Source organism: Rhineura floridana, chromosome 6 (genome assembly GCF_030035675.1).
Source record: "Rhineura floridana isolate rRhiFlo1 chromosome 6, rRhiFlo1.hap2, whole genome shotgun sequence".
In the NCBI taxonomy this organism is placed as follows: domain Eukaryota; kingdom Metazoa; phylum Chordata; class Lepidosauria; order Squamata; family Rhineuridae; genus Rhineura; species Rhineura floridana.
The window spans coordinates 8545489-8559366 of NC_084485.1; the positions used below are offsets into that span (position 1 = coordinate 8545489).

At 43.1% G+C, this 13878-nt stretch overlaps 1 protein-coding gene across 1 annotated transcript in view; it reads right to left on the reverse strand.

Moving 5' to 3' along the window:
* STMN3 (stathmin 3) overlaps window positions 1-3519 on the reverse strand; it is a 39188-nt gene extending 35669 nt beyond the window's left edge. Inside the window, exon 1 of the mRNA XM_061630932.1 lies at window positions 3172-3519. Within this exon, the coding sequence (XP_061486916.1) occupies window positions 3172-3190 (19 nt within the window). The 5' untranslated portion in view covers window positions 3191-3519. The remainder of the gene's footprint in view (window positions 1-3171) is intronic.
* Between the last annotated feature and the right edge of the window lie 10359 nt (window positions 3520-13878).

The following is a 13878-nucleotide window of genomic DNA, read 5'->3' on the forward strand; positions in this document are numbered from 1 at the left end:
TTGCCACAGCTGCACAAGCCAGCCCCTTCCTTGTCCGCAACTGCCAGCTGGGGGGCAACTGGGCTCCTTGGGACTCTGCAGCTTGCCCACGGCTGCACAAGCCAGCCCCTTCCTTGTCTGCAACTGCCAGCTGGGAGGCAACTGGGCTCCTTGGGACTCTGCAGCTTGCCCACGGCTGCACAGGTGGCAGGGCACGTAACCCCTGAGCCACACCCTGTGGGGGTGATCTTTAGCTGTCCCTTGACACCCAGGAGACACGAGCGGGGATTTGAACTCACAGACTCTAGACTCCCAGCCAGACTCTCCTCCCCACTGTGCTTACAGACAAGTGTCAACCACAGATCTAGAAACACACAGTGTTTGGTGTAGCAGCTCTCCACTTCGTGTTCCAATGAGAAAGACTCATCCTATAATTGAAGGTACTCATTTGCATGCCTCTTGAGTTCCTAAACCAGCTGCTTGGCTGCTGCAGCCATAGTAACAGGGGCCAGTGTCTGTTTCAAAGCCAAATGTACAATTTGTCCTATGGATGGGCTGGCCACAACAAAAGACATGCATCCACCACACACACACACAAAGGCCCAGGGGGCTTTCAACATACAGCACCAATGGATAATCCTCAGGAAAGGTCATAGCAGTTAATTCCAGTCTAAGTACCGAAGGGGCCTACACATGCCATAGATGCACACAGAGCCGCCCCTAGGCACCGGGAAGCGGGTCAGTTGCCCTGGGCCCCGCACCTTGGGGGCCCCCCGCGCTTGGCAATCTGCTCACCAGCCAGCTCCTCCCTCCCTGCCTGCTCACCTTCACCATGCCAGGCAGGGTGCAGCGCTCACTCGCTCTCTTTCTCTCCGCCTGGGACAGCGGCTCACTTGCCTGCCTGCCCACCCACCATGCCGCCGCCGCCGCCGCCGCCACCACTCCTCCTGCAGTCAGCAAGCGGTAGCCGTCCTGGGGACAGCGAGCTGGGCCAGCAGTTCCGGGACTGGTGCCTGCACACCTACGGCGACTCGGCTAAGACCAAGCCAGTGACCCAGAGCAAATGTGGGGGCCCCCCAACTATGCTTTTGCCCTGGGCCCCACACATGCCAAGGGAGGACCTGGATGCACATACAGTGTTGTGCAGCTTTCTTCATTCTGCTTTGGGAGAATGTTCAAGAAGGCATGGCCTAGTTGAGCCAAAGGACTATCTGGGGCTAAAAGCAAGATCTTCGCCTGAGCAAAATCCTTTGGCACAGCTCAGCCACCACTGCAGCTGAGCCTGCACTGAGCATGTGCTGTTGCTTCCCTTGCTAGCTAAGTGGAAATGATACTATTCCAGTGAATAGAATATGCCGGGGAAGCAAGAGAGAAAAGGACACAGAGAACCGGCTCTTTTTCTAGGTGCAGGCATGTCCCACCCACCCCCACCCCAGTTGACATACAGAAATCTTTTGAGACACACACAGGAATACATCTGCCCTCGTTCTCCTTTTTCTTTGGACGTGTGCTGATTTGTGGGGGGAGCAACTAAGCAAGATAAAAAGGGGGAGGGGAAGGCAGTGATAAAATCTCAGCTCTGAGGTTTGCATGCCTGCAATGAGGGATAGGAAGCTGCCTCAAGCTCTGTTCTACCCTTTGCTTTATCTTTTGCAAACACCTTTCTTGTTCCTTCATCTCCTTAATTTGATTACAATTCTGTCACCCCGGAATCTCTGTTCTTTGAAAGTGGTCTCATGCCAGACCTAATCCAATTGGAAAGGAAAAAGGCTTGGAAGGAGCCTTCCAAGGCAAACTGCTCAGCTTTAAAAGCCCTGCCCATTGTCAGGAAATTAAAATTTATTGTTTGGGTGGGGGAAGTGAAAGGGAGAAAGTACCATATTGTTTCAGAGCACCATATGGGGACAGCACCTGGTGCCCAGACATGTCACCCCTCCCTCCCAACTCCTTTACAGCAGGGTTCTTTCACCCTTTGCTAAGGACCCTGACCAACCCTCCTGTTATCATTTGTTTCATTTAGACCAATTCTGCAATAAAATAATAGGAGGAGGAGGGACCACCTATCTCCAAGAAAACCCTTCTCAGTTTTACCTTTGCTTTTGCTACCTCTGTCCCTCATTCAAACACAATTTTTAAACACAAGTCAAACATTTTCTTTGTAAAAGGTTTCTGGCCATTTTTTCCTCTCATGCACATCCTTGGCCAGGCAAACAGACAGGCAGACAGTCGCACACACCTCCCCTTGCATTTTAAAAGGAAGGAGCCTAGACAAGGACCTGCAGGCAACACAGAAACGGGCAAGCCCAGTGGGCAACACCTATCTCCCCACAGCTAGTTTGTGTGTTTTATACATGTGTACATATTCCCTTCCCTTCCCCTTCTGTTCTTATCCATAATACCTTTCCCTCCTTTTCATTTTTTTTAATGCAGTAAAGAAAAATGACCTGTGCCTCAATTTATATCATGTTTCCAGGCAGGGAGTGGGCATCACAAACCACCCACTGTCTATGCTAGAAAGCATCACACATTTATTCTCTGCCAAATTCCATCTACTTCGTTCCAGATTTAAAAAGAGAGTAAAAAAAAGAGGCTGCAGCAAGATACATGTTTAGGAACTACAAAGCAGGTGCACGCACACACAAGTTGCTACTGCCTGATGACACACTGTGAGCAAAGCCACCCCTCCACCTCACCAGCAGGGCCATGTAACCAGGGAGGGCAACAGGGTGTAGCTATGCAGTGGTGTCACAGCCCCTGCAGGAAAGGACTAACAGCGCTGGGTTTCATTCAGCGCCATGGGCGGACCACTCCCTCTACAGCAGCTTCTGGCTAAACAACCTGCCCTGATTCTACTAACCCAGATGTATGATTTATTTTTTATTTTGTTAAACAATCTGTTGTTGTTTTCTATACCTTTCCTTTCTACCGTTGCCAATTCACTTTTACAGAAACCTGGTTAACAAATAAATAAAGCAAACCACGACCACTCAAGTCAGTCCCAGAAGCTTGCAAACCTACAATTCTGAAAGCAAGAGAAGACAATGATGCCTCCCCAACTACTGCCTGTATAACATTGCAGGCAAGCCCCACCTTGAAAAGGAGAATGCTGAATGACACCAACCACTGCAAATCGGTTCCTTCTCAACAATGCATTTATATATAAATACATATATAAATCCTTGCTTGTTTTACCTGAGGCAGTGCTGGCCATGATGGTGAGATGGGTAGCAGAGAGGATGCTGCAAGGGAAGAGGCAGAGGAAGAGCGGCAGAAGGCTGGCTTTTCTGCTGAAGTGCTGCAATGCTGTGGAAGAGAGGAAGGTCTGACTCAGCTCTAGGGGGCTGTGGCTATCCAAGAAGGGAGGAGAGAAAGAGAGAGAGAGAGAGAGAAGGAGAAAGGGGCTTGAAAGACAGAACAAGAGTTCCCAGTTCAGAATATCAATTGGCCTCTAGGGGTGGCTTTTGATATCCAAATCTTTTCCAGTGGCAGGAGTCTGAGCAGAAATGCAGAGGCTGTTAGCAAAGGGGCATTGAAAGCAGACACGCCCAAACTGGAGATTTACCTCCCTCCCCCTTCCCTTGTCTGGCATGGATAGTCTAGAGATCAGCTGTTTCATTTTATTTTAGTGAGCTGAAAACAAAACGTGAAAAAACACAGTGAACTGAATTTATTTAAGAGATAAAAAAAAGCTTTCGGAAGCAAAGCCACCAACAAACCTATTTGAAGGCCATGTCTGGAATTCAGGCTAACCTAGCATAAATTACTCTCGCCTACGGTTGCCACCTCACTGTTTTAATCGCAATCCTAACAGACCAGTTCACGTCACAACCTAGTTAAGCTACAGCACTTGAATTTAGCCCCACCAGAACCACGTGATACATTTGTTTCTGATTCTCAGTGTTAATTTGAAATGATGTCCATAGCTGGCTTGAAAGCCAAAAGACAAACCGAGGAGCACTAATCTTAAAATTAATGCATACTTCGCATATTCTCAGATGTGCAAAAATAAACATATTTACTTTTAAAGTCTCACCTTTCTTAAGTAAAGCATTTGAAAACATGCCTTTTCTTTTTTTGAAAAATAGTATGTCCTTTCTTCAAGGAGGTACAGTGGGAAAAGGGGATTTTTTTATTGTTATTAAAGGTATTGACAGATCCCCCTATTTTTAGTTCTATCTAATGCATTAAACCATATCTAATGCATTAATCATCTATCACAGTCTTCACCACCAACTATTAAGCATCTCTTTCTGATAAACCTAAGAATCCAGATAGCTTGATAGTCTCAATTATCAACATTACCTTAATAACTTGGCCAGCGTGATATATGCATTGGTAACTGCACAATTGGACTACTATACTGTGCTCTACTTAGGGCTTCCCTTGAGACTGCTTTGGAAGCTGCAGTTGGTACCAAATGCCAAGGCCATGCTGCTGAGAGAACTGCACTGGCTGCTGTTTGGCTACTGGGCCACGTTCCAGGCCTTGTTAGTAACGTATAAAGCCCTGAACTACTTGAGACAAGGTTACCTGAAACACTGCTTGCCCATGTATAGTTCTGTCAGATTACTTAGAGCATCTGTGAAAATTTTAGCCATAGCCCTGTACCCTACAGAGTATCACAGGACAGTGATCCAAAAATGGGCCTTTTCTGCCATTGTCTCTGCACTGTAGAATGCCTTTACCTCTGCCATATATGAAGCATAATCTACAATATTAGCATTGGGAAGACATATCTTTTTGCCCAGCCTTTCTCTGACTCATAAGATTGGCCTCTATGATTTCTGAATTCCTGCTTTTACCTATGGCTGTTTTTATCTGTTTTACTGTTTTTTATGATACTGTTTTATTGTTTTAATGTTATTTTTGTATACTGCTCTGAGATTTGTAATTAATAAGGGGTTTACAAATACTTTTAAATAAACAAATAAATAAATAAAAATATTATAATTATTATTAATATCTAGAGTGTTTTCTGAGGGTTCAAAGCACATCACATGCACTATTTCAGTCATCTGTACAACAGCACTGTAAGGTAGGTCCATATTATTACTGTCCCAATATTGCAGATGTTGGGATGGGATGAAGTTTGAGGCTTGCCTAAGGCAACACTGGGAATTTAAAGCTGCAGTGAGCTTTGAACTGGGGTCTTCTCGACATGCACCTCATACTATAACCATGGGAGTACACCTGCTTTTGAAAATGATTTAAGCTTCATGCTTGAATATATGCCTAAAACATACATCAGCCTTGGCTGGCGATACAATAATTTAGGATTCCAGAAAGCCAACAGACTGGAAACTAACATCTCTACTTCACTGGGGTGATGCAGTCTGCATAACTGATATTATTTAATTGGCACTTTGTGCCAAATAAACTGCATTTGGCTTAGATGGAGCTATTACACATAAAACTGAGGAACTGAAGGGCTACTGAAAACTAACTCACAGTCTGAATACTTGAAGGGAAGTCAAATACTCCTGCAACACCTCACCCTAAACACAACATGTGGAAATGAGTCTTCAATGAAATTTCAATTCAATGGAATTTTTCAGTATCTCCCACCCACCCAAGAGCTCCAAGTCCATAACCAGTGGAATGGAAATGTGGAAAGAGATCCATTAAGAATTAAATGAACAAGCACACAATATTACGAACACAACTAAAGATCCAAAAAGCATTTCCTAAAGGTGACTGGCCTCCTCTAGGATGCACATCTTAATGTGGTGAGGGGATTTGAGAGTGTCGAAGAAGGTGAGAGCAATGCCATCAGGAGTATATACCAAGAGGCTAGACTCCTAGCAGGGGCACCCAAGGCGGAATGGTCAAAGCTGAGACACTAGACTAAGATGCATCCAAACTCAGAGGAAGACAATAGTAAACCACCTCTGAATACCTCTTACCACGAAAACCCTATGAACAGAGTATCCAAAATGCAACATGAGATAGTGCTGGAAGATGAGACCCTCAGGTCAGATGGCGCTCAGCGAGCTACTGGGGAAGAGCAAAGGACAAGTACGAGTAGCGCTGTGACTAATGACACAGCTGGGTCAAAGCCGAAAGGAAGACCAGAGGTTGATGCGCACAGATGTGAAAGGAGAGTACGGAGTTGTATGACGCACACAATAGGAACATGGAGTGCGAGAAGCATGAACCAGGGAAAGTTAGAAATTGTCAAGCAAGAAATGGAACATATTAACATTACAATACTTGGTAATGTAATGTAATGTAATGTTTAATTTCTAGGCCGCCTTTCGGCCAAATAGGCCCCCAAGGCGGCTTACACACACAAAAAAATACAAATACAAAAAACAAATAAAAACAATACAATTTACAAAAAAAAAATCAAACTAACGAAGTCCAAACATCTCTAAAAAAACAGGAACAGCAAACCAAAAGCATTCATCTTCCTGGTAAAGGGCAGTCCCCAGAAAAATGTCACTAAGAGCAGGGGTGGGGGGCAAGGCAGGTGGAAATGCTTGCCCCTTGATGGTCCCAGCACAGTCTCATCCCTGCAGCAGCACGACTCAGCCTGCAGCTCCTCCTGATAAGGCCCAGGCAGAGGGGTGGGGCAAGGCAGGTAGAAATGCTTGCCCCTTGATGGTCCCAGCACAATCTCATCCCTGCAGTGTGAGTGAATTAAAATGGACAGGAATGGGATACTTTCAATCAGGCAACTACAATATATTTTATGCAGGAAATGATAAATTAAGAAGAAACGGGGTTGCTTTAATAGTGAGAAGTGATGTAGCAAGAGCAATTAGGATCTATAATGCAAGGTCTGAGCAAGTGATATTGAGAGAAATGCATATGATGTATTGCTTTTTCAGGATATGTTAAGGATAAATAAAATGTGTGATTTTATTGTTCAAAATAAATAATTACTCGATTGATAGGTTGCAGTAGATATTCTATAGAGGCTGAAGCTGAGGCAAGTAAAAGAAAAGGGACTTTTTCTTTGAACAGGATATGATTAACCACAAGCTATGAGGCTGTAGCTGCTCTGTTTGCTTTGTAGACAAACTTAATTTTAAAATAGATAAAGGATTCATGCTTGGCTAATTTAGAGGAGGTTTTATTTCTTTGCTTGATGTAAAGGGGAGTAGTTAAATAATAGATTGTTTTAAATGACTGTTTCATAGATTGACCTTAGGCAAGACATTGCTAGGTAGAAGGGGTTTTTTCACCCATAAAGATAGAAGAAGATAAGATGGCCATCTGGAACACAGACAGATGAAACCTGTTTGCGGTCAAAGTCGGTTTTAATAATAAAATGGGGATTTTCGGTTGACAGAATTATAGGGAAATTTTACTTTACTTGACGTAATGGGAGTGTTTTAAAGATATTCTGCTTAATTAATATTTACATAATAAATATTGGTATGGGGCAATGTAGAATTAAGTAATAAGAAATCTAAATAGGGATGGGACTTCATTAAGGCGTTCTTCGGATAAGATTGTAAACCCTGCCTCTGGCCAATCAGGAGGCAGGGGAGGGAATTATAGCGTCGGGCTAGGGGATAAAAGTCTGTATCAATGTCATGTTGGGTGTGTCTGCCTTCTGGTAGTCACCCGTCCTTGCAAGTACGAAAATAAAAGCTTTTAAAACTGATTCACACTTGTCTCTGTCGTGGGTCTTCCACAGGAGACCATTTTTGGGGTCTCATAGGGGGTTTTTCCCTTAAGGAAAACCACGCTAAAACCACGTTTCTTACAATATCAATGAGATTTAATGGGAAACCTATTAACACACCCATCATCCAAGTCTATGCTCCAACGGCAAACACAGAAGAGGAACTGGAGAGATTTTATGCAGACGTACAGGAAGAAATTGATCACACACCAAAACAAGATGTTCTGATAATCATGGGGGACTGGAATGCAAAAGTATGAAACAAAGGAGAACTAGGAATTGTGGGAAAATGGGGCTTAGGATATATAAATGAAGCAGGAGAAAGACTTACTGAATTCTGTGAAGCCAATAATTTGTTTCTTGCAAACACATTTTTTGAGCAACCAAAAAGACGACTGTACACGTGGACATCACCAAATGGTCAATATAGGAATCAAATTAGTTATATATAACTGGTAGCAGAAGATGGAGAAGTTCCATACTTTCTACAAAAACAAGACCAGGAGCCTACTGCGGTACAGATCATGAACTGGTCATACTGAAAATCAGTAAAGCTAAAGAAGAACAAAGCAATCATAATGCCAAAACACAGTTTAAATAGCATTGCAGCAGAATATAAAGATCAAACAAGGAACAGATTTGAGGCTTTAAATTTAGTTGACAGAGAACCAGAAGAACTATGGAGTGAAGTCAGAGACATTATCAGGGAAGAATGCAAAAAGACAATACCTCTCATTAAAAAGAGAGGAAAACCTCAATGGATGACTGAAGAAACTGTTAAATGGTTAAAGAGAGAAGGAAAACAAAACAAAAGGAGATAGAAACACAATTAGAACCCTACATGCAATAATACAGCGACTAGCACCTAGGGACAAAGAGGACTATTATAATAGTTATTGTATAGACATAGAAGAGAACAACAAAAAAGGTACAACAAGAGCCCTATTCCAATAGATTAGAGAAATTAAAGGGAAATTTAAACCAAGAGTAGGGATGTTGAATAATCAACAGGGGAACACACTCACTGAGATGAAATAAATGGAAGATGGAAGCAATACACTGAAGAACTCTATAAAAGAGATGCAAGGATGACAGATTAATTCATGGAGGAGCCGTATGAAGAAGAACCAGAAATTTTAGAATGCGAGGTGAAATCTGCTCTTAAAATACTTGGAAGGAACAAATCACCAGGAACAGATGGCATACCAATAGAGTTGCTACAAGCTATTGAGACTGAATCTGTCCAAATTTTGACAAAAATGTGTCAACAAATATGGAAAATAAAACAATGGCCCACAGACTGGAAGTGTTCAACATACACCCCAATTCCAAAGAAGGGGATTCCAGGGAATGCAGTAATTATCGACCTATTGCCTTAATATCCCATGCAAGTAAAGTAATGCTCAAGATTCTACAACAAAGGCTCTTACCATATATGGAGTGAGAAGTGCCAGATGTCCAAGCTGGATTTCGAAAGGGAAGAGGTACTAGAGATCATATCGCAAACAAACATTGGATAATGGAATGGACCAAGGGATTTCAGAAGGAAATCACCCTGTGCTTTACAGATTACAGCAAAGCCTTTGATTGTGTAGATCATGAAAAACTATGGACTGCTTTAAAAGAAATGGGGGTGCCACAGCATCTGATTGTCCTGAATACTCTGCACAAGAGGCTACTGTAAGGACAGAATATGGAGAAACCAACTGGTTCCCAATCAGAAAGGGTGTGAAGTTGGGGTGTATTTTATCACTCTATTAGTTTAATCCATAGGCAGAACATATCATACAGGAAGCAGGATTGGACCAGGAGGTGTGAAAATTGGAGGGGAAAATATCAATAATTTAAGATATGCAGACGATATCATACTACTGGCAGAAACCAGTAATGATTTGAAACGAATGCTGATGAAAGTTAAGGAGGAAAGCACAAAAGTAGGACTGCAGCTGAACATCAAGAAGACTAAAGTAATGACAACAGAAGATTTATGTAACTTTAAAGTTGACAACGAGGACATTGAACTTGTCAAGGATTATGAATACCTTGGCACAGTCATTAACCAAAATGGAGAAAATAGGAAATCAGAAAAAGGCTAGGACTGGGGACGGCAGCTATGAGAGAACTAGAAAAGGTCCTCAAATGCAAAGATGTATCACTGAACACTAAAATCAGGATTGTTCAGACCATGGTATTCCCGTTCTCTAGGTAGAGACGTGAAAGTTGGACAGTGAAAAAAGCGGGTAAGAGAAAAATCAACTCCTTTGAACATAAGAACATAAGAAGAGCCTGCTGGATCAGGCCGGTGGCCCATCTAGTCCAGCATCCTGTTCTCACAGTGGCCAACCAGGTGCCTGGGGGAAGCCTGCAAGCAGGACCCGAGTGCAAGAACACTCTACCCTCCTGAGGCTTCCAGCAACTGGTTTTCAGAAGCATGCTGCCTCTGACTAGAGTGGCAGAGCACAGCCATCATGGCTCATGGGGTCTGAACTGGCGGTGACCGACCAGGAGAGAGACCTCGGGGTTGTGGTGGACAGCACGATGAAAATGTCGACCCAGTGTGCGGCAGCTGTGAAAAAGGCAAATTCCATGCTAGCGATAATTAGGAAAGGTATTGAAAGTAAAACAGCCGATATAATGCTGTTGTATAAATCTATGGTGCGGCCGCATTTGGAATACTGTGTACAGTTCTGGTCGCCTCATCTCAGAAAGGATATTATAGAGTTGGAAAAGGTTCAGAAGAGGGCAACCAGAATGATCAAGGGGATGGAGCGACTCCCTTACGAGGAAAGGTTGCAGCATTTGGGGCTTTTTAGTTTAGAGAAAAGGCGGGTCAGAGGAGACATGATAGAAGTGTATAAAATTATGCATGGCATTGAGAAAGTGGATAGAGAAAAGTTCTTCTCCCTCTCTCATAATACTAGAACTCGTGGACATTCAAAGAAGCTGAATGTTGGAAGATTCAGGACAGACAAAAGGAAGTACTTCTTTACTCAGCGCATAGTTAAACTATGGAATTTGCTCCCACAAGATGCAGTAACGGCCACCAGCTTGGATGGCTTTAAAAGAAGATTAGACAAATTCATGGAGGACAGGGCTATCAATGGCTACTAGCTGTGATGGCTGTGCTCTGCCACCCTAGTCAGAGGCAGCATGCTTCTGAAAACCAGTTGCCGGAAGCCTCAGGAGGGGAGAGTGTTCTTGCACTCGGGTCCTGCTTGCGGGCTTCCCCCAGGCACCTGGTAGGCCACTGTGAGAACAGGATGCTGGACTAGATGGGCCACTGGCCTGATCCAGCAGGCTCTTCTTATGTTCTTATGTTCTAACAAGAGATGGATTTATTCCATAAAGGAAGCCACATACCTGAACTTACAAGATCTGAACAGGGTGGTTCATGACAGATACTACTAGAGGTCGCTGATTCATAGGGTCGCCATAAGTCGTGATCGACTTGAAGGCACATAACAACAACAAAACTTGTGGCAGGGGCTTGGACGTGATCGTTCTGTGGTTCCTTCCAATTCTAATAATTATATAAAAGCTAGGTGCATTAAGTGATGTGTTCTCTTCCATCTTATTTATTTAATTAATTATTTGTTAGATTTATATTTATTAGATTTATATCCCATCCTTCCTCCCAGGATATTTATCCTTCCCAGTGGAAAGGGAAGGCAATGCATCCCTATATAAAGAACACAAAGATTATTCAGAGACTACTGTCTGTCTTCTTTTGCCCCTGAGTTGCCTCCTTGCAGCTGTGCTTGGCAAATGAGGATGCATCCTCTCCCTGCTGCAAAAAAACAGACCCTGTGTCCAAGTATGTCTACCTTGTTTCCCTGAAGACAAGCCAGCCATGAAGGGATAGGCCAGGAAGTTAGATTGGGAGAGTGCCTCCCCCTCTGCACAGCATGACCCTGCTGACAGGGCTCCTGCAATGAATGGGACAGATAAAACATAATATGTAAATGTACTGCCTCCAAGTAGATTCCGACTTATGGCGACCCTATGAATAGGGTTTTCATGAGGCTGAGAGGCAATGACGGGCCAAAGGTCACCCAGTGAGCTTCATGGCTATGTGGGGATTCGAACCCTGGTCTCCAACACCTTAACCACTACACCACACTGGCTCACAGATAAAACATAGGAAGATGTAAACAGGAAAGGATGCAACCTTTTGTGGGATTGACCAAGCCCTACACTTACCAGTTCCTTCCATAGCTCCAACTTTTATGGGTAACCTAGATTTTTAAGACAATCTCAAGCACACATCAAAGCCAAACTAAACATACAGCTTTACATATCACTGTATCATCTTGGACTTAAATGCAAGTATTTGGTGCTTGAAATCTTCCATTTTATTCAAGGAATTATACCATACTTCAGATTAATCTACCTATTTAAGCAGCAATCTTAAACACAGGATTGCTCTGCAAGTCTTTTTGTGAAGGTCATCTTAAGGACAACCAACGCAAAGGAGCATGCAGCATTTTTGCAGCTCTTCGGGAAGTGATAGTAGAGAAAAAACAATAGCGCTGCTATGGGTATGCTGGAGTTGCAGTATCCATAAATTAGGGCAAAGATACAGTCAAATGACAAGACTCAGAAACATCCAGCCAGAGCTGAGTCACATCAGAATCTATACAAAAAGCAACTCCTGACTCATTGTATTTGCTGCTTGCATTCGGTTGCTGTCCTGAGTTCCCTTTTCCTCATAGAATTTGCTTTCTTGTTAATGACTACAGAATTCACCCATGCTTGATATAATGAAATTACCTGAAAGATGCAGTTAAGCTAATACAAAAGGGACAAAATATGAGCAATGCATCCAGGAAGTATTAATATATCATGCATTCCACTTTCTTAAAAAAGCCATGTCTGAAAGAGGTTTGGAAGCCTTCAAACCTGGCATCCCAGTTATGCAGATACATGTAACTGGAATGCAGAATGACTTGCACTGATGTGATTACAAGGCAGTAAGGTGGACAAAAAGTTTGGTCTGGAAGATGTGCCTTACTTCTGTCATGGAGTGGCTACGATGCCTTGGGAAGATGATATGCCTGTTCCTCATCAGTAACTTGGGAACTGCATACCTTCTAGGACCATTGCTTTTAAGAGGGACTGGAGTGCCTAGTATAACTTGATTCTGGTTTATTTACATATGATGACAACAAAGTGACCATCTTGCCTTCTCTGCAGGAAAACTGGTGGACATTGTTCTAAGTTCAAATATGCAGCATCTATTTTCAAGGCATATCCATTTACACAGAACATTGATTAACCTGTTGTGCTGTCAGTGCATATTCATATAACCACCCAATCACTTACTGAGGATGTATCTTATTAAAATTGAATTGTACCTAGTTTCTTAACATCTTTCATGTAATAAGAAATCAAATTCATTTTGCAAAAGAACACTTTGCTTCTATGTGCCTGATATGTATTTGACAAGCTAGTTATATCCGGTGCTTCTTTCCCTTACTTTCTAAAGTCGATACCAAGTAAAACAGTGCAAAGTAATCTGCAAAGCAAGTTTATTTCTCTCTGTTTTTGTGCTTGAGTGAGAAAACCTTCAGCTACTTAGGCAGAAGTACAGGTGCTGCTGAAGCCGAATAGCATGTGGTCAGTAGCATTAGGTGAGGCCTGATTTGGGGTTTGATAAATTGTCTACTAAACAGTTGCTTGTGTTTATCTGCGCTAGTATTTTCCAGTCACTTTGCAGTGAGCCCCTTAAAATGAACTCTCATGGGAATTCTTAAGAGAATGCTGTACTGATTGACACTTAGCATGCTGCTAACTACGGAAATGATATATGATACTACTAGGACATATTCTCCAAGTATACATAAGTCTTCTTGCTTTGATGCCATGCCTAACCACTTTGCCAGCACTCATAGTATTTAGGAGATGCATATAGATTTGGGAGCCATTTGGGCCCAGTTCAAATGTAGCAAAGGCAAAGTGATCGCTACCAAGAAAGTAAATTACATGAAGCACTGGTTCAGGTTAATTTCAAATAAGCCAACAGACATCCCTGATGAAAATCTGTCCTTACTTATCCCCCACCATTAGTCCTCAAACATCTCCTAATTTTGCTCCACTCGTTGCCTCTAATTTCCCTTCTTCCCACACTTGTCCTGATGCTCTCCTGATGCAGCCGGTGCTTGGTAGAGACTCCTCATGCCTAAGGCTGACTTGAGCAGAGGCAAATGAGCATGACCATGCTCTCTCTCCTCTGGCCAACAACCGCCACTGCTGCCGCCACTATTTGG